General features: G+C 35.1%; 1 protein-coding gene across 2 annotated transcripts in view; it reads left to right on the forward strand.

The window, feature by feature from the left end:
• Window positions 1-26,236, forward strand: part of LOC131591713 (ankyrin repeat and sterile alpha motif domain-containing protein 1B-like) — a 407,097-nt gene that overhangs the window by 85,987 nt on the left and 294,874 nt on the right. For both annotated transcript variants that reach the window (XM_058862673.1, XM_058862674.1), the window contains one exon: window positions 12,160-12,300. In XM_058862673.1, the coding sequence (XP_058718656.1) occupies window positions 12,160-12,300 (141 nt within the window). The remainder of the gene's footprint in view (window positions 1-12,159; window positions 12,301-26,236) is intronic.

Below are 26,236 nucleotides of genomic sequence, written 5' to 3' on the forward strand. Positions count from 1 at the left end.
AAAGGTTGGCCAAACCACCAGTTCTAATCTGCATTAAAAAGTACCTACTCTTTTTTCCACTCAAATGATTTTCTGGAATATTTAAGCAGACTGTGCAATTATGTGTGTGCAGCAAATTCCTTGGCTATCAGGTACTAGCAGGAAAATAGCTTACAGACAAATGTATCTCTCTGCATGCTGTTATGTGTTTAGCTTGCAGTGGTGAAGCCTAAAGTTATCTAATCCTTTTTCTCCAGTCTGTCACATTGTTTACCACCGTGACCCTGTATTGCTGTTTTGCAGAACGTGTGCTCTAGACACAGGAATTGTCTTTTATTGGCTGAGTATGTGCTTCTTATATGTTAAAATCTGACAGAGTAGAAAAGAAGGAATGCTTTGTGGACACCCTCCATAATTTGCAATGCTTCAGGCTTGTTCTTTCTTAAAGCTGTGTTTTTCCTGACTAAGTAATCTTAGCATTTTCAAGTTTATTTTGTATGTAAGTCTTTCCATACTGCCAAGCACTTTGACTTGCCCTTCTGTGGACCCTTTCATCTCAGCTGAATCTTTTATATAAGGATCTTGGATATGGGTTTAGAATTTTTTCCATATAAAGTAATTATAATACAAGCTTTTCAGATCAAAGAGCTTGTTTGTCTTTATGGTTATAAAGCTGTGTGTAAATTTGGGGTGCTCTGGCAATGATGAGTTAAAATTTGTCTACTCAAAAATTCTGTTTGACAGCTAGGTTTTATTAAATTGACTACAGTAGATTTTATTTTTACAAGGACAATTTTAATTCAATACTGAGCACATATGTAATTTGAAGAGTCATCTCTGTTTTATTATACTTATATGAGCACCAAAGATATCTACTAATCTCGGTAGGATTAGCTAAGATCTGAGGACTTTATCAGAACTGATCTTGAAATCATCTTCCCAATATGAAATATATTTACTTTCATTAAGTATCTTTTTTTATATGTTACTCAATGCTTTAGAGAACCCTTTTTCTCATCCATGTTTCAGGATTTCTTTTTAACATCCCTGAGCTGTCTGTGCCATTGTGCCGCTGTTGCCAGTGCTGATAGCAGAACCCGTCTCTTGCATTTTTTTGGATACTCTCAGGGTCTGTCATCCTGGAGTATTCAGTAGCGTACAACACGATGCCCATTTTTAAGCTGCAGACTCCAGATTCATTTGGGACCTTCCAAGAGAGTTTCAGTCACTTCTAGAGGACAGAAGGAGAAGATAATACCAGGAGATTTCCACCCAGACTTTTTTAATGTTAACATCAACTGTCTCTTTGTGATATTATTATAAAACCAAATCATCAGGAAGACTAAGTTATTGGTCACCAAAGGTGCTTCCCTCAAGCCCTTACCTTCCTTAGAAGTCTGTCGAAAATAATTCAGTCATGGACTCCTACCCTCCATTTCCCTTGAGTTTCCCCTCTCCTCAAACTGTTCTCAGTCAGAATCATATTTCCAGATTCTCCTTCAAAGAGAACAAAAAGTTCTTTTCATCTTCCGTGCTTCTCTCAAAATGCTTTTCCTGCCTATGTGATTTAGAGCATCACCAGTAGGAGTGCTGATACTCCAAAGGTATATTGGCTTATCACATTTGAGCGATAGAGAATGGAACAAATTACGTGGTCTAGAAAGAATATTGAAGACTTTGCCAACATTTAGGTACAACCAGATTTTAATTTCTGAAAATAAATTTTTTGCTGTCTGGAAAAATTGCTTTTGGTAGAATATAAGAATGAGCTTAGATATATAGAAGATTTGTTTTTTACAGTTGTATGTAGATATTTACCTGAGGGAAAAGATAACTGAGTTAATAAGGAAAGAAGGAGAATCTGTCTTGGAATCTAAACAAAAACCACATTGTTTTAGAATGTTTTAGCTTTTGATGTTTCTGCATTTTAAAAGATGGGAATTTCTGTAATATTTTAGAACTCTTATCACTGTTGTCAGCAGTGATAAGGGACCAGTGCAGGTTTGATTTTTCTTTATAATACATAGTGACCTAAGAATAAATGAGTGGTATACCTACACATCAAGTTACAAACAGTAGAGGGAAAAAATATTAACTGTTTTTGTATATACCTAAAATCAACACTGATTTAATGTCTATTCCATTAATGTAAGAACAATGTCATTAAGCTTGGAACTTGCAGTGTAGCCTGATGATCACCATCTGACAGGAAATGCATGAGAAAAATAAGAACCATATGGGTATGTCTCAGTTGTTTTTCTCTAGTCAGTAGAACAGCATCATTTTATCCCAATGGTATAAGCAGGAGATGGAGCCTGCTAATCCATCAGAGCTATCTGAACTTCTACAAGGCCCAGTTGGAGATTAAATGTATGGTTTCACTATATTTTATTCAATGTTTCTTTTTGAAGCTAAGTAGGTACTTTCTTAGAAGCAGCAGTCTCACTTTCCTTTCTTTGCTTCTTAAAAAGGTATACAAATAATGCTAATGGCAAATAGTGTGCCATATTTCACAGGGCAAAATGAACACCCATGATAAGCTAATACAAAATAATGCTTTGTCTGAAAATTGTTCAGTAGCTGAAATTAGAGCATTGGGCAGTTTGTTTGGACTACTTGTTTAATTTTATTTTTATTCTATCCTAATTTGCAACAAGGCATATAAAATAAATTCAGTATTTTTCTCCTTAAGTCTTGAAATAGTTGACCACTCATAGCATAGAGTTTCATTGTATTCTGTTGACAGATTTTTCCAGCCTCCATTAATAAGCTTGGCAAGTACAAAATTTATAGAAAAATATACTGGACCAGATCCTATACCTCTATGAAATATAGTATCTCAAGGAATTCAGTTAAGGGCAAGATCCCAATTATTTACTATACATTAGAAAAGTTTGCCCAGGGACATCAAGAGTGTGCTAGAAATGCACCCCCTTAGCTTTTCTGTGACTTTAATATATACTGGAATCCTTGTCTGAGTTCAGTGGTATACATTTTTAAACTGAGACTAGAATCAGAAACCAGATTTATTTGATGCGTTGTGTCACATCATGCACGTGTTGGTCCTTACACCAGTTTCTTTATTTTTCCAGAGAAATGTGAGGGATGAATGACTTACACAATTTTGAGTATCTATTTTCATTTCTCTTCTCTTGGCATCTATCCTTCCTAAACTTACCACAAGCTTCATTTTTCATGAGGGAAAATATCAGAAGAGGTTATTTGCTTCAGTAATTATTTGTGATTAAGCAATTTGCATTAATACTACCACTATTATTTTTGTTCATATTGGTGCTCTGCCTAATATCTCTGAAATATGGGCTGTTCACAATCTGCGAAGAAGCACTCTCAATACTGCCTATCAAACAGACAAAAATCATATTAAAATATAATTACTTTTTTATTGCTATGCTGGTCTTTCTTTCAATTATTAATAGTTTCTTACTTATGGATATTGGAATATTTATTGCCTTGCCTTTGTCTCTGTCAGTGGTGTTTCCTGTAAGAAATTGAAATAATTTTAACAGATCGTGATCACTTATTTAGTCATTGATACTTCCTAAGAAGTGTAGTGCTTCACAGGAGTTATAGATAAAAGCAGATGACTGACTGACTTGTTTAGCTATATTTTGTAGGAGCCTAATGACATTATATTATGACTCGCTAGAGAAAGAATTTAAATATTAAGTCTTCAGATACCTAGGAATGTGTCTGGAAAAGAACATAAAGGTGTGCTTGTATTGCGGTGGATCTGAATGTGCGGTGTTGAATCTAACACAGGCAAAAAGAACAGTACCAATGAGCTCGCATGGGAAAAGCACCCCTTGTCCTACATCTTCCAGCAGTAGGGGTTACTGAGATGACTGCAGTGACGTCACTGATTTAATTATATAAGTCAGGAAAAAGCAGCAACTTGCAGTATGTGAACTTCACACTGCCAGATTTTCCTACCAGCCATAGCAAAGACTTTGCCTTTCTAGTGAAGATGATTTTGAATGCTGCTTCCACGTGCCATGTAAATCAGGCTGCATTGAGAGCTGTTCTCCAGTTGATAGTATTCTGCATCTCTGATGGGATGGGTGTGTGTGTGATCCTTTTCAGCACCTCTAGAGGAGTCTGAGTCATTGCTTGCACTTCTGAGAACAAAAGGTAGATTACTCTTTGACTGATCTTTTCCAGTTAGGCCTTCCACTTCTATAGCCTGCTAAGACATTTCAGCTGTCAGCTGTTCTACTGTGTTGTGTTTACATTCTCTTTAGCACTTGGCTGCCAATATGGCAAACCACGAGTAATTTGTTACTTCTGGATCTGTAAATCATCTAGCAAAAATGTTTTTCAAAGCTCTTTTGATTAGCTCTCAACCAGCATTCATCTTCAGATGACGAACTCAGTACTGCATATAGTTCTTCTTTAGATTGGCTTTGTCTATTCAGGTATGATTTTCCTTTACGTCCTTTATTAAGCCAACAGCAACTTAATGGAATAATAACTGCATTTTCATTAACATATATCTACTGAGAAATATGTGTGCTAAATAAAAAACTGTGCACTGGAGGAGTAATAAAGTGGTGACTTCTGCCTACTCTCTTACCACCTGATTTTTTCCCCTAATTTAATTTCTCTTCCTTCTGCTCTATATCATGACAAATAATGTATTTTCTATAAGTTTCATCATACTGCCACCCACTTACCCACCCTCTCTTTCACAATTTTAAAAATGGAAAAATGCATGGTTTACTGCTGATTTTCATGGCAATTATATAGTGGAGATTTTCAAATGTTACATGATATCATTGAGATGGTATAAGGCTGTTAAATACAGAGATCTCTCTTTAGCTATTCTCCAAGAAATATTTTCTCTGAGACATTTAAAGCCAAAAATGGTGGTCATTACTTTTAATAATGATTTTTTCCTTTATGCAAGGGCAAATAGTCTGTAGCCTTTAATTCCATTTAATATTTTTAAAATTATGAACACTTGATTTTGCTTTTCTGTGGGCTTCTATGCCCTTCATTATCAGTTTTTTCTTTTTCATCTGGTACATGAGTTTTTCAGTGACTCACATTTTGGAGTGAGTCATGTGCATATTGATTCAGGGAGACGCATAAGTCTGTCATTAACATGAGAAATTCCATTAACTTAATTGGAACTGTTCCTGTGGTTAAATTTCAAGACTCAAAAAAAAGTTACCAAATTCCTTCCCTTTTTGCACAGCCCATATTTGTGTATACCCTTCCTACATACCAACATAGGTCAAACCTACTATGACTGTGGGATGGAAAGGCATTCCTAGAAACACATTTCTGTAGCAGAGTGTCCTTGCTGTCTCTATGACTTCCTGGGTAAATTCTGTTTTAGGGCTTTATGCTTCATATGTTAAGTTCTTTCTCATGGTAAAGCAAAGCACTTGAAGTGCTTTGATATTAAATATTTGAAATTAAGTGTGCAAATAGTCTGATTTATTAGTATTAGATACATGCTGAGAGTTGGACAAGTAGTTAAAACACAGGTTCACTCTATTTTAGCTAATGTTAAGAAAGGGAAATTAATTTGGCAGTCCAATCCTGTCCCAAACACATATATTAGAGTGGAGTAAGTTATGCAAGTGCCTGTGTTTTGATACATTATAGAGAAGTAGCTTAATCCATAGATTAAATATATTAAATCAGAGAATCAAAAAACACACTGAGTTGGAAAGGAGCCACAAGGGTCATCGCGAGAGTCCCACCCTGTGCCTGAGAGCATTGTCCAGACTCTCCCTGAGCTCTGTCAGGCTGGTGCTGTGACCACTGCCCTGGGGAGTCTGTTCAGTGCCCAAACACCCTCTGGGTGAAGAACCTGTTTCTAATACCCAATCTAAACTTCCCCTGACACAGCTTCAGGCCATTCCCTTGTGTCCTGTAACACTGATCTGTTCTTGAGAGAACAGATCACTTACTAGGTTTTTAAATCCTAGAACTTTTGTTTTATCAATGGTTGCATCCTTCTGTGAGAGTAATGCAAAGATTCAGAATCATCTTAATATTCATTATTTATGCTACATACAAGGATGAATTAAAAATTTCAAATGTATTGCTCTACTTTCAATACATGTCCAGATGTACTCATTTTATAATCTCATTTTTACTTAAAATTTTGACCTTATTCAGTATGCATTGTACTTGCCATTTGTTTCCAAGATGCATTTCCTGTACAACATCAGATCCTCCTCTGGAGGCAGTGATTAGTTTTGGGGTGCTCATCAGGATAGGTGTCACTAGCACTTGCCCACTCAGGGGCAGCAACTACACAATCACGTAGTTTTCCTCATGTATGTGGATTAATCACCTTTGCCTAAAGTTAATACATTTTGTGTTTGCTAAATGCAGCCATTTGACTTGACTCTACTGACTTCAACTTACAGGAATTTCTTCTCAGAATCAGATGTCACTGCGATCTTGAGTTCAAAGGGTGTGACTGCTTCAGATGTGGTGTTCCTTTTAGAGCCCCTGTCAGAAGATACTGTCACATGCAGCTGGGCTGATGTACGGTGGTGTAGAGACCGTCCCACATCTGGAATGCTAGAGCTGGGATTTGCAGGGTCAAAATAGTCACAGAATCTCTCAAGATGATTCCTGATGTAGCCCAGCATTTGTGCAAACTCACCTCCTTCAGTTTCAGCATAGCCAGCAGATCAGGAGCACAAACTTGGTGACCATCTTGGAGATGTTGAAACAACATGTCTAGCATCCCACAGGGATTAAGACAGAGGCAGGTACAGAGTACATTTCTCCATCATTCTGCTGCTCTAAATACAAGACTATCTTTGTCTTCCTGATATTTTTTTGCAGAATGCAGGAGGTGAAGTCAAACTCTAACCAGACTCATAGTGAATGAAAGGGATGCAAACTTGGAACATGTTCATGAAAGAATGGCAGCAGATGTGCAGTGTAAGGTAAAAGACAAGATAATAAGGATGGGAAACAGAAGAATGTTTGTAGGGAGAAGGCCTTGGGGGATGTGGGAAAAGTGTGCCCAAGTTCTCAAAACCTTTCACCGCCTGGGAAACAGGATATATGTCATAACTGAGGCATCACCTTCTCAGAATCCTTGCTGACTATCAGAAGGGCACATTTGCTTAATGTGGGGATGCTGCTGTAGAAAAATAGTAACTGATTGTGTTATATATCATGCCCTAATGCTCTTTTTTTCTTCTGCATACCGCAGGCATTTTCCCCTGAGAGCAGCCTGGGCAGCAGCAGGGGGAGCACTGAGAGCACAGAACACTGTCACAGCTCTTCTGTCCCTGGCTTGACTGCTGCAGCTGCTGGGGACAGCCGTGGCAGAGATCAACCTGCTTATCCTAACTTATAGAAGAGATTCAGGAACAGTTTCCTGCTCTATTAGTTCTTAGTATAATGTCAAAATAGAATACTAGGTAACAGAACTGTAATTTTTTGCTTTTTTTTTGCTTTTTTTTTTTTTTTTTTTTTTTTTCCAGTGTAAGGTACATGTCCTTTGGGCCAAGGGCAGTTAGAAGCACATCTCTATAGAGATGACAGAAAATACATGTTTGACCAATTATTTCTGCAGAAGAAACTTCCTACTGACCTCATTGTTTCAAACTGAGTGGCAGCATTTGGCTTATCAAATGTCTGGTTACTTTCTGACTCCCGTAATCAGAAGGATATTGCCTTCTGGATTTCATCTTTGCTGCTCCATTTAAAACTATTTCCTTCCAAAGATAAATGATAAGTTAATGTTCGTGTCTCCAGAGCTATGATGCAATAGCAAATGGTAAATGTCCTCTTGTTTTGTATGTTTAAGAGTTTTCTAATGCTGTTTTGCTCTAGCAGATACTGTTTGAAAGGGTATGTGAAATACTTCTGCAAATGAATGATATTATAAAAAAAGCAGATACAAGAAGGAAAGGTTTTGATGTTTGGTTTTAGGTTTCACTGGACTAGTACAGGAAAGTCTCCTACGTATTCTGAAACAAGGGAATTGAGTCCTATTTTTCCTAGCAGTGGCTGCTTACAAATGTCAAGGCAGAAAGCAGACCAGTCTTCACTAAAAACTGAGAAAAAGAGGGACTGAAAGGAAATAAGATGTCTTCTATCATTTACTGTATTCCTTGAAAAACACTTGTCTAGGTAATAATACATTAGATAGGAAATAGTTAACATCTATTAAAAGGAAGGCCATATATAAAGGTATTTATGTATGTTTTATACATTGTGTACAGCTGCTGAGCCGTAAACTTGGTAACTGTAAGTAATAGTTAAGATTAAAGCTGCTCTCACCTCCTCTTGTTGTTGACTTAAGAGTAGAACAGACTTTTTCTGTTGTTTTTTTGTCTGTAGTCATCATTCTCTCTGCTGATAAATATTCCTCTCTTAAGTCAGGATGGAAGTCCCAAGTTATTGTGATAGACAATCTGATACACATACATGTTTTGGAGAATCAACAGCATCTTTATAAAGTGTCCTTTAATCTAAAGTAGCCTCGTGTGCAGATTTTACCTTTTATGTAGATGGAGACATGAAGAGGAAGGCTTCCATACCTAAATTTGGAAGACGTGATTTAAATACATATTAAGGGTGAAAATGAGAGGTGATGTGATAGGCTCAGTAGTGTCTGAAGAATATTTGCCACTAATTGTAGTGGTCCAGTGTTCTTATGCTAGATCTTACTGCTCTCTCACTGCTGTATCATTATTTTTCTCTCTTTACACAGAGAAGTTACTTTGTTAGTCTCTTACTACTGCAAGAAATGTCTAATACATGATTCAGTGTTCCAGTAGAAAACAGAACTTTTAATAAGTCTTTAATTCTCTATTAATATCTTGTGATTTCTCTACAAATTTTCCTTTTGCATATCATATCTAATATTATGTAAGGTTTTCTGTTCTGTTTGACAATATATGTTGCTTGTGCCTCTTCTGACTTAAGCAGAAGTTCCCTCACTGGAGCTTAGTATTGCAGTTTATATCAACGTTGCCATTTCATAATGTCTAATTCAATTAATTGAGTAACTGTGATTTTCATGGCATTTTAAAACTATATTTGTTTGGGTGGTTTTAACTCAAAACAGGCATAAATAAGAGGTTCTAAATTGTGCCTGTGTTTCTTTACTTGACAGAAATATCTTCTACTCTATTTATTTATTTATTTTCTGAGAAGTGGGCATAAATAACTTTGGTTTTACTAAAACTCTCCCTACAGGGCTATATCAAGGCTTCCCAGTAGCACACACAGAATTAGATTTTCATGTTCAAAGGATCTCTAAGGAGGCAAAATTAAATTACACAACAGAACAGGAAAAATTAGGGAGTTCTGGGAAAGGAATGAAGGCTGTGAGAGAGTAACAGGAAATTGTGCTCTAGGTTTGGAATCTTACGAGTTTGTGTGACAGTCTGAGCTTTGTGAATTGATTGTAGATTTTTCTGTACCTCATCTGCTTCTGCCAGACACATCCCTCTTCCCAGGGTATGCAATCCCAGTCTATCAAATTTGGGGTACTTTTGACCCCTTTCTCTCATGTAGCTATGAAGTCCTTCCTTCCTCTTTGCAAATGCAGCTCTCTTTCCCTGCAGTAATTCCCACATATCTCTCCCATTGCCTGGGAAGAACTGGGCTTCTGTCAAGCAGGGGTGGGTGAGAGAGGTGATGGCAATAAGTGTTTCTTCACCCTCCAAGTAGACTTTTCCTAATGGTTCTTTTTTAGTGCTTTATTGGTGTCAGAAATCTGGGCAAGTATAAAAAGAGCCATCCCTGATCTGCAGTAGTCTGTGAATTAGTATGTATTATGTTCATACCTGCATTGTCTAGTTGCATGAGAGTGCCAGTTTATTCCAGTCATGTGTCTAATGAACTCTGGCATTGACTGATCCTTTTTTGAATGATCAGGAGATCTGGCTGTATACTTTCCACTTCCTCTCATTCATATTGACATTAAATTCCTGTGATTCACACGCTATCTTAGGCTATTTATATAAAACACATTTAGCAGAAATATACAACTCTCGTTCTGCTTGTGTATTTTTTTTTACCGTTCAATAATTGTTTGGCATGGGTTTTTTTCACTCTGTACCTGTAATAGCTAAATACTCACATGCTCCCCCTTCATTACCTCTATTGTAATTCATCTTCCTTTAGTTGTGTTGAATATTTCTCGTTTATATTATCTGTGATTTTTACCTTTACCAGGTGCACTGACATTTTTATGTGACTTTGGTCTTCATTCACTTCCATTGGCTTGTAAGGTCACGGCTAATGTGTATTACCTGCTTTACTGTGCTGAGCACTGCTGCAGTTCTTGGCTTTGTTCTCTAGGGGGCAAGAAGTGCTTTATTCTCTGGTACAGCAGTCCTGAGATATAAGATACAAGTGTAGGGCAGCTACCATAGAAGATGGCATTATAAATAGAGGGGAAAGACCTCTAGTCTGCTTCCTTTGTCTATGCAAATACCTAGCAATAATAGTCTTTCATGACCTACACTCTGCAGAATTAACCCAATCTTTTTAATAATCACTATGGGAATATTGGTTGCTATGGCAACATATTCTGTGGTACTACTAGAGTGTCAAAATAACCTAATGAAATACCATACTAAGAATGTTTTAGAAATTGACTTCTAAAATAAAAAGTAAATAAATCCACCTAACTTTGCAAGATATGGCCAGATTCATGAAGTCTGCAACAAGGGAATAACCATTTCCTAACCAAGGGGAAGCAGAACAATGGAGTGGGATATATTGTGTTTCTAATCTTTGATGCATGACTTGAGATAGAATTTAGAAATATTTTCCCTGCTTAAATTAATGGTTTACTAACAAATTTTGTGTTAAGAAGTTAGCACAAGAGTCAAGAGTTAAATGGTCCTCAGATACTACACAATTTGAATTAGTGCCTGTCTTTGTGGTGCCTGTGCTTCTTCTACAGTTTCTATCAGCTTGTGTTTATCTTTAGAGCTGCTGCTGTTTCTCTACTTCTTTTCCCACCTACCTTTCTTTCACTTTTCTATTCCCTTCCATGCAGCAAACTCCATGCATTTCTTTAGTCTATTGGCTAAAATAATCTGCAGTTAAGTGTTGAGGCTTTTCAGATTATTTTTACATGGACCCCATTGCAGTGTTTTAGAGTTAATGTTACCATCAGATTGATAGCTGTGGTCAGCCATTGCCTCAAACAGTCCTATTCTGGTCAAGCAAAAATCCAGCCACTTCTGAAAGAAGCGTTCCTAAAGACAACATTTAGTATCTGAGTATCAGGCAAGCTGCTCAAGCAAATTTGAAACAGGCTGGAACACCTATTCCATATACCAATTTAAATAGGGATAAAGAATTAAGGTGTAAAAATAACTTTTTTTTTTTTTTTTTGGCTAACAATTTGTATTAGAATGAGATTTTGAAATTCATTCATTACTGGGTTAACTTTCCTCCTTCTTCTTCAAAAATTAATAAAAGTTGCCACTGCAATTCAGTTGGCATGGACTACCCTGTGTAGCAAAATAATACAAATATATGAGAACTGACCATTGTTCCTAGTTCTGTCTGTCATAGAAAATTAGGATACTGATTGAAGCAAAGATCAGCATTTTTCCCTTATTGCTCAGATCAATATGTAAGCCATGGTGTTCGTAAGTCAACGACTATTCCTGATACTTTTCATCCCTTCCAGACTATAAAACAAAATAATACAGGTCAATGTTTAAATACATCTTTTGCCTACAAAATAAGGTAACACATTTATTACTGATAAATGTAATGCAAAAATTGAAACCTTGTCTTTTGATTGATTTAGTATTTGTTGTCTGCAAAAACCTTGGACCCATCCAGGCAAAAGTTAGTTTTTATTCTTTGTGGAATATCCTAAACTTAAAAATATTACAGTGAATTTTAAAGTAAAGTGAAGTAGAAATTGTCAATTTCTTGGTAATAAAGACAATAAATATTTTCAATGTGTATTAGTATGTTCACTCAAATTTAAAGTATAGTTGTGGATAGCTCAATATGCACCTTCCTTAGCAAGTATTATTTTCATACAGCAGTTTAACAGTTGAGTAGGTACTTTGTATTAAAATAGCAGATTATCTTTTGGAATTTGTGAATGGGACATTCTTAAGACCATAAGATAAAAAAGTTTCTTTACAATATATCACTTGTTTTAACTTGAAAGTATTGTTTCTTTATGCACAGAGGCCTTCTTCAATGCGTTTATCACCAAGAGAGGAAGAAGATGATGATGCAGCTGAAAATACTTGTGGACCTTCTGGCTTATGGGAGGCTCTGACACCTTGTAATGGATGCAGGAACCTCGGATTTCCCATGCTTGCACAGGTATGTGATTTCCTTTTCATCGTAAAACTTAGTAACTATGGAAAAGCTGCTGAATCTCTGCCTTAGCCCTTAGAGTTATTTAAAGTCTTGCCTGATTCCCTTCAAAATTGCTACTTTCACTCTTCATTTAAATGTCAAAAGCTGGTTCCAAAATTAAATGTTGAGATTTGGTCATCCTGCTATAATACTTATTCATAACAGTTTAATATGGAGACTGATGTTTACTACCCCTGCTCTAGATAGATGCTGTGCTAGATAGCTTTCTTTTCCATCTGGAAAGAAATTTTGAAGTCACATAGTTTCCTTTGGGATAAGTACTCTATTTTTGACAAGTTACTAATTAATAAAATGACATCTCAGCTACTTTCTTTATAGAATTAATTGAGGACATCATGCATAACTCAACTGATGTAAGAATATAGCCTAAGACTTCTCATTGAAGATTATGTAATTTAAGGAAAAAAATCCTCAAATGTTTTCAAATGCTCATCGTAATACAGAAGAGAATAAATAGAAGTGGCTAATATATTTGGGTCTAAGTCCCAGCAACTCTCAGAGCAGATTAGTCTGCAGTATCTACCAAAGCATTCCAGCAGCTGTGTCCTGAACAAGTGATATTATATTGCTACAGAACAGGATGATGCTTATTGCTGCTTCTGGGTCTCCCTTGTTCTCTCCCCCCACTATAAATTAGCACTCTCGTTTCTGTAACATTTTTCCTGCACTTTTTGTTTTGTAGCATTGAATGAAGACCTGCCAAATTTCTGTTTAGAAGTGTCTGTTTTTTCAGTTGCATCCTTACTTGGCACTGCATTTAAATAGCTCTGTCAGATTCTTGTGTACCACACTGGAATTACATATCCTGTCTCACCACACTTCATACACTGTTGCTTTCATACCGTGACTGTACGTTTTATTCCCTTTAAGTCTCACGGGACTTGCACCTGTTAGAAGTCAATGCTGAAGCCTTCCCTGCAGTCAATGGAAACAGGATATGGCCACTCATGTGCTTGAATAACAATGAGCACTGCCCTGTCTCTTGATAAAGAGCCTTTATATTCCTTTCCCCTTTCAGTAGCTGTTTCCTACTTCATACTATCCATCATTTTAGACATTTGGCAAAGTGCAGAGCTGTTGGAATTATCCTGATTTACAATAGGAGTACTATAGTTACTAATTCTTCATTTTTAAGCATTTGTTTCAAAACATATTTCTTAAATGGAACTTTTCTTGTTTAAATATCACACATGGTTTAATTATTCTTAAACTTTCCTATGATGAACATACATGCCATTTCTGTTTCCTAATTTTAGAAAATATTTTTGTTTTCCTTGTTTCTTTTTTATGTAAGGTATACATAAAGGGTGCTATAAAATTGAGGGATGCCTTTGAAAAGTGGAATCAAGTGTGGTTGATTGGTATGTCTTTCCTATTTACAAAGAGAGATTCATTTCAACTGTAAAGTACGTTTTAAGATAGTGATTCCTGAATTAGTTTTATCCACTGTACTTAAATTTGAAGCTCAGACTTATGATATCACATACTTTTTGGTCTGAGAACAATAAGATTTTTAATTACGAGTACAAAAAAGAGTATGTTTATTATGCTTTCATTTATGATATGACATATTGCCTTTCTAGATTGTTTCTATCCATAAAAAATGATGACAGAGATAGTTTTGGTCTTTTGTTGATTTCTTTTTATGGGAGAAAGGAAAGAAAGTAGGTAGTAAAAAAATCTCCAAACTAAAAACCAGTGACTTCGGTTTTTACAAATTATTGCCATCAATGTATGCAGTTTTTGAAGCTGTTAGCTAATCTGTTGGATCTTCTACATTTACTTCAGAATACAGCAGAGAACATCTTGTTCTTAGGCTTCAAAACACAAAGTATATATGTAAGTTTCTGGATTAAGAACAGCATCTGGAATCGATCTAACAAATTATATATTATGTGCAACAGCATGTTTTAGGTAAAAGTACAAAAATATGTTTCTGATACTCATGTCAATGCACAAACATATCAGAAAGTACAGACTTCATCATGAAAAAATAGTGAGATAAAGGTATTTGACATGATGTCTTAAAATTTGTACCCTCCTAAAGGTCCAGAAATAGGGAAAAGGGTCTATCAATTGCTCTTGAACACAAACTAGTTCATTTTTACAGTTCTCCTTTGTTTAAAAATAGATTTTACAATCATATAAATATATCGTGTTTGCACATCAAAGGTGAACAAACATAAAGATTGATTCTTGCTTTGTATACACAGAGGCACAATGATAACATGAAATTGAATTTTAGGTGAGATTATGACAATGTCCATCTGTGACCTAGTAAGCTAACAGTTTTCAATATGCTGAAGGAGAGGGCAGTAATTGCCTTGACAAGCTTGGTTTCTTTCCTGCAGATAGAGAAAAAAGCTTGTCTGGAGGTACTTTTAGCATGCAACATGTCATTGCTGTCTCTACTGTGCTAGCAAGTGTTGTTTGAGAAAGGGCTATTATAGAAAGTTCTCTGTAAAATGTTATATCATTTAAAACCTTGCATAGCAGTAATACAGGTATTTTCAGAACAAGCAACTCTCTTTTACAGTCTCAGAAGTGGTGAAGTGCTGGAAGAGTTTTATGGAGAAATCTTTGTAAGAATTTCAGGGGTTTAGAGTACGCAGCTGGATTTTTGGAGATTGAAATTTAGATATGTCTTCTTAAATTAGCAGAGAGTGTATTCCATTTGTAGGTTATGATTTAGGATTAATCTGGGGCTGTTGCTTTGTTCTGGAGTTAATCTTTGGTTTAGGGCAGAAATTCAGTACCCACATACATATTCACATTTCCTTGAGAATAAAGCAGCATACTCTGAATGTAAATAATTCTATTTTCTTTTTCATGGATAGCATACCTTGAATATTTCTCTGCTAAGGGGCAAACAGGGCCTGATGTACAGAGGTAAATAGAGGGAAATCTGCAATGTCAGAGAGATGAGTGCTGCAGAATCCTATATGATCCCTCCAGTATTATCAGTTTAAAGCAAGCAGTTCGCACACCTTAATTATGACAGCCATACCAGCATATTTTTCTAATTATGATATAAAATTATTTTGAGATAAGACCTGTTTAGCTCTGTCCCATTTAGGGTGCTGCTGGGTCAGCTTGGCTGGATTGTGTCTTGAATTGTGTTGTATGTACAACTTAAAAATCCTGACAGTTATTCCACGTGTTTGACATGATGGCAGCCAGGAACACCTCATTTGTCTAACTGTTATAAAATGATGTCTGTAAAGAGAGCAGTGCAGTTGCTATGGAAAAATTGAACTTTGATTCAAAAGCCATAAGTATAAATCTTCATCTTTCCAGTTGCTGGGAAGCATGGCTCTTCACAAAAATATATGGAAAGTTTACATAAATATTTAAATGCTATGTTTCTAGCTTAGTGTCAAATTTTCATCTTTTAAGAGGGAATGAACTTCTGAGAGACCTTGACATTTTCCTTTAAGACTAATGAATATTCTGCTTATATAACTCTAGGATTCCTAGAGGTAGGAACTCCAGCAACTTTATCATGGGTTCTCCTGTGGAAGAGAGACTTTCCCCCCAAAATACCTTTTTATTTAGAGGGAGGGAAGAAAAAGTGGACGCCTAACTACATTTTTAGGGGATAAGAACTGTACGCAATAGTTTCTTTATCAATATGGGCTATGGTGGGAATATTTAAAGTTTGGTGCATCTGTTAATAGGATTATGTATTTCATGTCTGCCTTCCAGAAGATCATTTTGTCTGTCTGTACTTCTTTTTGTAAATTTAAAAAAGTAATTCTTAATGGGAAGAAATATTGTATACTGTTTGTATTGTAGAAGCTAGTTAAAGTTGTTCTGTAAAAAGCCTGACATTGAATATTATGATGTTGCAATTATTTTTACATTTTCAAAGTTGGCTCAGGATACATGAGAGATGAATGGGGTAATTAAGTAAGGAAGTAACTCAATTTTCACATAGAGATCAAATCTGCTCCGAAAAAACCACTCTGTACTGATGCTCTCATGAGAGAGGCAGCATGGCTCTATGATGTCTCTTTCTGAAGAATTTAAATATTGGAAATTTTATTTGGCATTATTTGTTTTAATTTTAACATATTCTTTCAGTTTGAACTCCCTCCATTTTCAGTTACCTCAAAAATTTTCTTAGATTTTTAGCTCGGTGTGAATGTTTGAGTAATTTTTGAACTCCTAAGGTGCAGGGGAGGTAGTAGAGAAGAGGAAGTATTTCTCCTTTGTTTTTTAACAAAACAAAGAAAAAACCAAAGAACATGTTTCAATTGAACAATGATGGCCAAAATGTTTCAGCTTGGTTTTTCAATACATTAATAACTTTACCTTTCAGTGCATTCAGTGGGAGCACATTTCAAACTGGTAAAGCACATTTGGCTGATCTTAAAGTTTCTCCAAAATTAATAACAGAAAGTCTTGTGGCTTTACCTAATTTCTATCTTACAGGGAAGGAAACCTGTCTTCTTGTTTAGTGATGTTATAGACAAAGTAGAGAAAGTTTTGGCATAAAATATACCTTAGTATAGACAGCCAGAGTTAGATTTTTATATTATCTATAATATTTTCCTATAGTTTCTAACCTTCAGTGAAAAACATTTTTTTTTCTTCCTAATTTAGTGGATTAAATGATGAGTTTACTTAAATGGGAGTAACATGGAAAGCTCTACTACCCATAAAAAGTATTTCTGTTAAACTCTTGATTTGCAATGTTGTCTCTTTTGCAGTAAGCTTAAGTCTTATTAGTAATCTCAGGAACACACCACCCACACACTGAAGCAGCTATTGAAAAGTGCAATATGTATTCTGCCTAGAAAGAACCAGCAGGTGATGATTATACCCTGCTGAACAGTGATAAAAAATAAGTATATTGAAAAAATTGTGGCTTATTTTAGTGCTATGCTACATTTTCTGATGTGCTTTAAGGAATGAAGCTGAATATTTTATTCTTGCATATGGTATGTATTGCACATGTAGGTTCTAAATTTCCAGTGTAAATTTGCAGTTGCCTGTGTAAATTTGCAGGTGTCTTGTTGCAAATGCAGTTTTACTGCGCTAGTTGTGTAGTCTAGACACCACTACACAGGTGTGTAATATGGCCAGAGAAGTTAAAATCTGTTTATCCTTGGGGACTTTCAGAATTGACTGATCAAGCTCCTCATGTTTAAGCTCTGCTTCAACTGCAAGTTTAGACTAGATGATTTCCAGAGATCTATTTCATATCATTGCTAACACCAATGTTCTAGAAGTCTGTGTAAGGCTATGGGACCTCAGATGAGCTTATTTCTTAAAAAATTTAGGAACTGCCTCGGCAGTTTGTAAATGACTGTTTTTGAAAATTTGGCTATCCCTGTCCAGGACTGTGTAAATCTGATCACTGCTGGGATGTGTTGTCTCTTGGTGTGATCATGAAACAGCAAAATTAAATAGGATGGGAGAGAGAGGAGAGAGGTGTCAAACTGTACTGGAACTGTTGATGTATGCCAGAAATAATCTGAAATATTGACGATTGCAGTGGTTTACAAGATGAAATTTAATTTCTAGTAATGGCATTCAATTTCATGTAGAAATTACTGTTGAATTGAACACTGTCACATACCTAACTGAAACATGTCACAATGGTAATCTGGGAAGATCTTCCATAGTATAACTATACTACATTTTGTTCTTTTGTGGTTTGCAGCTTAGTGGTAACTAGAAGACACACTTTCATGGAATGTTTTTGCTTTCAGTGCCGCCTCTCAAATTATGGGAGAATGGAAAAAAAATCAATTTGAATTGCCCAAATAGGAAAAGCACATGACAATTAGTTTTGTACATGAAGGAGGTTCATGTCAACTGTTAAAAACTTCATGTTTGATCTTCATCTGCTTCATAACAGAAATATTAGAGCAGTATATTAGAACCTGAAAATTTATGTTGAACTTCCTGGTTATTCTGACCAAACTGGGCTACTGTTCAGTATTAACATTTCCTGGGGAAAAAAGCCATCATAGCTATATTGTATTTGTTTCTACCATAGTACCAGGAGGAAGAATTTACTTCTACACAAAAGTGCTTGTGTTGAGGAATCTGGAGTTAGATATCAGTTGAGTGGTGATATCTGGACATGGTGATTACTACATGTATCTGCTACACTGATTAGTCATGCAGTCGTGCTTTGTGTCAGGTTGTATTTCTCTGAAGGGCTGTTTAAAGGCTCTTGATGTTTTGGGACTTTTTTGAACATAAAATGCTCTTTTCTATTCTGTTTTGGTTTTTTTTAATGACGTTAAAATATATCTGAGAACCAAACTAATATTGGAACTGTGATCTTTTTTTTTTTTTTAACTTCAGGTTTTATAGTACAGAAAATCATGGCTTTGTAGAGGGAGTCTGTGAAAGTCTGTAAAATTTGTAGACCTGATTTCTTTCTGAAGAAAACAGCTGACTGACAGCTGGACTTTTAAAAACAACAACTCTGTAGTATCTAACTGTGAATCCTCTCTTGCCGTGCGAGAAGAATTGCATGCCTTGAGTTTAAAGTCATGTCTGGTGGCAGGATTTCACTGAAAACCTTTAATGTTGGTATCCATTATACAGGGTCTTAAAATGAGATAGATCCCAAATCAACAAATTTATTAAATATAAGCATTAATGTGCTCAATCCCATTTAGGTTTTCAATAGAAATGGAACTTTATAAACAGATACCTTATATTTTTACCAAAATTCAGAACTAGTCTAAGATTTAGAGTTTCTTAAATCCCCAAACTGATTGTTATGATTTTTTACACTACTAGCAACCTGTAATTAAGAAGAACTAGTGAACTGGATGTAAAATATAATGAAACTGAAGTTGAGAAAGGCTGTAGCTGTTCCTTCAGTAAAAGGGGGAGATAGCTTTTTTTAAAAAGAAACACGTTGTAAATACATCTCTGGATAAACCAAATAATCCACCAGGCATTTTGCCAGCTTTTCTAGATAAAAGTTGTAAGTGTGAAGACTTTGAGGTAAATTAATAAATTGACGGTATCAAGCAAACCATATTATTTTTGGAGGTGCTATAATTTTATAGCATCCTAGTTTTTGTTTCACAATATTTTCTACTGTGAAGAAGAGATAAAATAAAATCTTTAGGCAATGTTCAGTCCTGTTATATCGACCTGATTTTGAATTTAGCAAAATTAAATCTATAACTGTCAGACAATGTTTTAGCCAATGGTCTAAGTACTTACAAACCACTAGTTTTGTACCTAATTAGCTTTTATGATTAGCAGACACTACATACAGGTAAGCAGTTCTATGTACATATGATGCTTTTTTTAGTAAACTGTAGTAATATATATATAGGCAGGTGATTAAATTCTCCCTTATTCAGATTGGTTTATAGAGTTAGTGTTTTTGCATTGTGAAAAATAAATATTGACAGCAGAAAGTTCCTTCAGAAACCCATCTGGATGTTTTAGCTCCTGGTATCATTAAGAAGGTGTCCGCATCTCTGAAGATGTTCCACTGATTGCTATTTACTGTTGAGCAGGGAGCCACTGCGAGCCAGCCAGTGTGAGATAGGAAGTAGAGGGATGTTTTTGATGACATGCCTAGTTTCTGAGCTGGTGTGCAAATTAAACACAAGGGCACTTAGGGTATGCAGCTGACAAAGCAGACTTTCCTTCACTCCTTTCTACCTGCTTCCAAAGTGGACAGACTGAGTGTATCTTTTTTTAAATCTCTTTTGAATGCAATAATATTCTATTGTAAGGTTCATGAGCAATTTTTGTGCTGCCTCTTAAGGATAGCAATCTTAACATCTTTCTCCCACAGTTATTTCTCATCAGGACCGTAAGATCAAAGAACTGTACACACTCCACAGTTTGGATTTTTAGTGGCTAGAATCTAATTTTCTGACCCAGAGAGACCCACAACCAAGGGTTTCCTGTTGTCTGGTTTTAGGTGGTTTCATGTGACATCCAGGCATTCCAAGTAGCAAATTTCTTTTACTTACCAACACTGTTTTCTCATCATGAAAATATGAAAGTTTGAGTTTGCAAATTACTTGAGTGTTTTTTAACTTTTAGCATTTACATTGCTATTTTGAAGATGAGTTATTATTTGATGAAATATAAGAAAATAATTGAATTAGAATTTAGAGCAATAGAATCATTAGGGAAAACAGTTTTTTTGGTGAGAACTTTTTACCATCTTGGTTTTGGGAAACACTGATATAGTAGTTTGTTTGTATATGAAGGAATTAACAGCATTAACAGAGAATACCTGTAATAAAAGTATTCCTTACAGCTAGTGTGACTGCAAATCTGAGGCAAGACCCCTTAATTCTTTTTAAATAGGCAGATGATTCTGTGGTAGCTGTTTCAAAACTGGAGTCTTGCAGTGACTCTATAGAAATTTTTTTAAGTCCAAATTTTATTGAAACTGTGATTTAGATTCCCTTATAATCTTTATTCACTACATTTTATTTGATCTTCACATTCTGTTTCCATTTCACAATAGCTAGGGCTGAGAATTTGCAATGAATAAGTAGATTATCATACCACAGATATCATCATAGTAACAATTAAAACAGTAGAGCTTTGACATAAAACAGTGGGATTACTTATTAAAAAGCCATACAGAAGTAACATTATTACTATATATAATATAGTAATATGTATATATCTCTCTATATATATCTATATATCTATATATATATATAAATTATTAGTAGCAGAATGGTTTTCCTTCAGTAATGAGTATTGAATTAAGGAATTATGTTCACGTATTGTCCTTATATTTCCATCTTAGCTACTGAAGTTCACCATGGCCACAACAGCCCTCATAAAATTGCCAAGAATATAGGCAGTATGAGGAGATAGCACTGAGCAATGGAGCTTTTTGTACCCATAAAACTACAAATCCATGAATGTTATGTATGACACGAATGTATGAATGTTAGTGGGCTTTGGCACAAGTTTGGCCAGGAAACAGCAGAGTTCATTAGTTCCCACTCAGAACTACGTTCTAAACTATGGTGTGAAATAGAAGATTACTGTATTATTTAAGAATATAGGAGATACAGGTGCTGTTCTCTTAACTTGTGTTTACTGCTAATGTGCATATATCCTATGTTGTCATGGAATAATTTGTTTTACTGTTTTTAAACACCACTTCTAGCTTACAGCATGAATTTATTTTCCCTCCAACTGTTTTTAACTGTTAGGCTTAATTTTCACATTGCTGAAATATCTGCAAAGTTTATTTGGTACTATTTAATTAGGAAGTATTAACTTTTACAAACTTTGCATGCTGCTGGGATCTTCAAAGAACAATTTCAAACTTTTTCTGTTAATTTGGTAGTTCACTTTTCTCTTCAGTTATGTAACAAATAAAAGTATGATTCACAACAAAGTTTTTTCATTTTGATAATACAGCTCTGTAACTTTAGTATTTTGGAAAACATTTTCTTGTTCTTTTTGTTTTACTGTGGGAGCATATGCAGGAGAGATTTCTTCTAAGACAGTCTTAGTTCATGCTCTTGCAATAATAACTTTTATACCGAACACACTTAAATTTTTATTTCTTCAGTGTCAGAAACTTTTAAACATGGAAGATTGTCTTTCCTGAAATAGCAAATATTTGTCCCTTCTATCAAATCTATTGTATATAGTATCAATTAATTTGTTTCTATTGTGCAAATTTTTCAGAGTATTTACTTGACTTCATAACAAGATGCATGGGCAGATATAGAATATTTTCAAAAAAGCTTTAGGTTGTTTGTAATAGAAAGTGGATTAACACATTTTGGTGATTTACTTAAGTGCATTCAGTTCTTCTCTCCCCTTCACAGCAACACATACATTTTTCATTTAGTGGCACTGTTGTTGATAGAAATTAAGCTATAAAATGTGAGAAATGTGAGGCTGCTTAACAAAGAGTAGTGTGTTAATACTTTTCTGCATTTGCTGTCAAATAGTGACTTCGGTGTAATGTTTCTCAATATTGAACATTTTCCATGGTTTCTGCCCTTAAAATGTGAGGAATTAGTCTTCGATTTGCTGCTTCAATTGGACCTGTGTGTGCATGTTTAAAACCAAGGCATTAGAGCATAAGCATCTTGCAGTATTGTTCCTTGATACTTGCAGTATTGTTTCCTTGGAGCTTGGGTTTCAGCTCATTTTATTTTTTTTAATAAAATAACCTTTATTTTAAAGAGGCATTTCCCCATGGCTTGAAATTCAAACAAGACACAATTTCTTTTAACATCTTTCATGAAAACAATGGGAAAAAAGGGAGGATATTTAAACTGGAAATTCCTTTCTAGTTTATAATTGTATTTTTTTCAGCTAAACTAAGAATCATTTATTAAAACAGTTATTATATTGTGCTACATTGCCATACACAACCATTAACATTTGCATAAACCAGATTATGTATACTTTTAATATATTCTTTGTCACAGTGAGTTATTTATTAGAGGAAGCATCTGCTCTTTTTAATGGCCTGAGTGTTGAATGCATGGGAAAGCATGTAACATGACTACAACAATCTAGCTTCATTTGAAATGCTGAATATCTGCCAGCTAGAATTATGAAAACACTGCATAAAATATAGTGACATGTTTCTGCTGCTGAGGTTAGCGCTGCATTCATTATGCTCACAATTTACCCGTGTCTTCACACATTTATAGTTTAGGCTATATTAGTGAGTTTTGTGTTATAAGGCATTGTAGGAACCTTTAGCTTTATGGGATTTATGTCTGTAGAGTTTTAGTATGAACTTTTAAATCTGAAACATGGATATATGAAAATATACATTGGAAAAAGAGAAAATAAACCTATATTTGGGGTGTTATATAAATAATGCTCATTTTTTTTTCATACATAAAGTTTGAAAAAACAAATCTAAATTTTGAATGGTTTCTGAAAAACTAAACATCATATTTACATTTCTAACTGAATAAATAGGACAACAACTCTAGCATGCTTTTTAAAATTTATGTTTTTCTCAACTCTGTGGAAGGCTTACTGAAACTTAAAAAGGCTGCTTCAGGTGCTGAAGGGAAATAATTATTTCAGTTAACTCTGCACATATATTATTACTACAACAGCAAACCCACAATTTCAGATATTTGGTGAAAGGGTAAAGGACCATACTCTTAAAATCCGTGCTAGAAATACTTTGTGCAGACCAGAGTAGATCCCCCAGTGTCATTACCCTTAAATGAGATTATTGGTGATTTTCCAGATTCTATAATATATCATGAAACTTATTATATGTTCTATGACGAATTACACATTCAAGTGTTTCTAGCTGACATAATAATGAACATTTATGATAGTTTGACTCATGAAAAATTATTTTAATTGTACGATACTATGAAACTTTGGTTAAATTATTTGTAATAGATAAATGTGCTTTTACTAGCCATAAATCATAGTAATACTCCTGGTATCTTTGACTGGAAAGGCAGTCAAAATAAATATTTCATCATCTACTTGGAGTTTTTGGTTATTGTGACATAGGAAATACTTTTAGTTGTTTTTGCTCAGTTCATTATTGTGGCAGACTTGTGCAACACTGTTCAGGTTCAAGCATTTCCCTTTCCACTTTGCTGCATGTCAGAAAACTGTTCTAATTATCTTTAGTCACTGCTCAGGACTTCTTTCTTGCTTGTGTTCTTGATTCCTCTAAGCAACCTTCAGTTGTTTATCATCAATATTTCAGTGTGAAGTCCAACAAGGTTATACATCAGTCTGTTTACAAATGTCAAGAAGTATGTTTGATACAAATACACTCAGACTAGATGTAAGGAAAATACATTTTTTTTGCAATGAGGATGGTGAAACACTGGAATAGTTTGCTCAGGAAGGAGGTAGATGCCCCATCCCCTGAAACATTCAAGGTCAGGGTCTCTGAGCAACCTGGTCTAGTTTAAGATACCCCTCCCCACAGCAAGGGGTTGACCTTTAAAGGTACCTTCCAACCCAAACCATTCCATAATTCTATGATTCTATGACATAAATGGCATAAATGCAATGTTCATTGCTCACTCTTAGGCTAATCAGGAGCTTTGGGTTGATGGAGCATATAAGATCAATAACTCCAGATTTTCATCAATGAAGTATCATAGTACCCTTCTAAGGAACATCTGGGCAGAACTGGGCGTATTTTGATGGAATGGCAGCCACCTGGATTCTGGATGCTGGTCCTCTGGCCTTCAGCAGGCCAGGGGAGACATCACAATACCCTAGTGGATCTCAAGGGGTATGTCAGAATGTAATAGCTGTTCTTCACTATCTGTATAAATGAAAAAGATATTTCTAAAGGTGGCAGATATATTGCATTCTTCCTTTCTATGTTTCCAAGGTTATTTCTACTTTGAGAGTCATGTGTGACCCCAGTGTGTTTTCCCATGGTCCAGGGAAGTAATAAAGTTTCTAGTGACCTGATTTTTATAGGAAAGGATATTGACAGATTAAGTACAAATTTTATCTTCTTGTCAGAATGTCAGTTCAGATTAGGTGCCTTATGAGCCTCTATCATTCTCTTCATAGCTTGTACGAACACAAATTTGCATATGCTGCTTGTATCTCAGCCCTTAAGCATACGTCATTCAGTTTGATTCTGAAAAGGAGGGCAAGACTATACAAAAAGAAGCAAGAGAAGCTAGAAACCTGGCAAAAATGTGGAAAAAAGATCTAATTCTAAAAACATCATATTGTTCTTGAAGATTTAGTCATGTTACACCACATTGTTTCACAATTGTGTATAACCCTTTGCAATGGCCAAAAGTAGATATTTTAGGAACATTTTCATTTCCACTGATTAACAATCTCTTACCCCTGTGCAGGTTTCAAACAGTGTATTATAGGTATTATAGCTTCAGATGTGTGCTCAGAGGAGACCCAGCTGACTGCAGGCCTATGAATAAGGGCCACAGTGTGTCCCTGGCATGTGCTTTGCAACCTCAGTGTCACATTACTCTTTCTTTCTACAAGACAAAAAAATCTAATTTATATTTATCAGTATAGGCAACAGTTCTCTAGTGATTTCCCACTAAAATTACTCACTCACTCTCAATACTGTTGTTTTTTTTAAATTTCTATTGTGTATGTATTTTTTTTCCTTTCCACAAAGAATACTTCTTTTAATGTACTACCAGACCAACACATTCTTGTTATGAAGTTATAATTTCAAATAAGGACAAATTCTGTCCTGATGTTGGTGGTCAGTTATATGTCTCATGTTCAGCAATTTGGGATGGTTAACAGAAATTTGAGATTGAATATTCTGTATTTTTAAAACAAAAATTAGCCTCATTTTGATTTCAGGACTAAAGATAAAGGAAAAGTATTTTAGGAGGCTTTATTATGCCGTTGATAGTAACTTGGACGTGTAGAATTACTGTAGTTACTTGTTATTGCAGTTGGTCAAGAGCTTTCAATCTTAGAAAAAAACAAAATCACATGGCTTCATGCTGATACTTACAGACAATCTTACAACATCTGCTAACACTTAAGTTAAAGTTGGTGAATTAGTTTAAATTTTAGAAATTTCTAGAAATGCTCAGTACCAGCAAAATGGACAACATTTTACAGCAACCAGAAGACTATACAATGCTTCTCTCCAGCAATGAGAATTTTTCTTTTTTCTTTTTACTACATATGTACTTTTTAACAAGGTTTATCATCTTCACTTAATGGTTGATAGAATTCCAGGTTTTCTAAAGTATTAACAATTCTTTTTTGGCTCTAACTCATTTAACTTCTGCTGGACATACTATTATTACATTTTATTTATTAGAGAGATATTTAGAAAGAATTTAATTGTCAGTAGTTTACATTCAAACCACTTTCTGAGTAGCCCCATCATTTTTATTTATTCTTCTCTGATGTTTATATTCATGCAATGTTAATTACA

Source organism: Poecile atricapillus, chromosome W, assembly GCF_030490865.1.
Source record: "Poecile atricapillus isolate bPoeAtr1 chromosome W, bPoeAtr1.hap1, whole genome shotgun sequence".
NCBI classification, from domain to species: Eukaryota; Metazoa; Chordata; class Aves; order Passeriformes; family Paridae; genus Poecile; species Poecile atricapillus.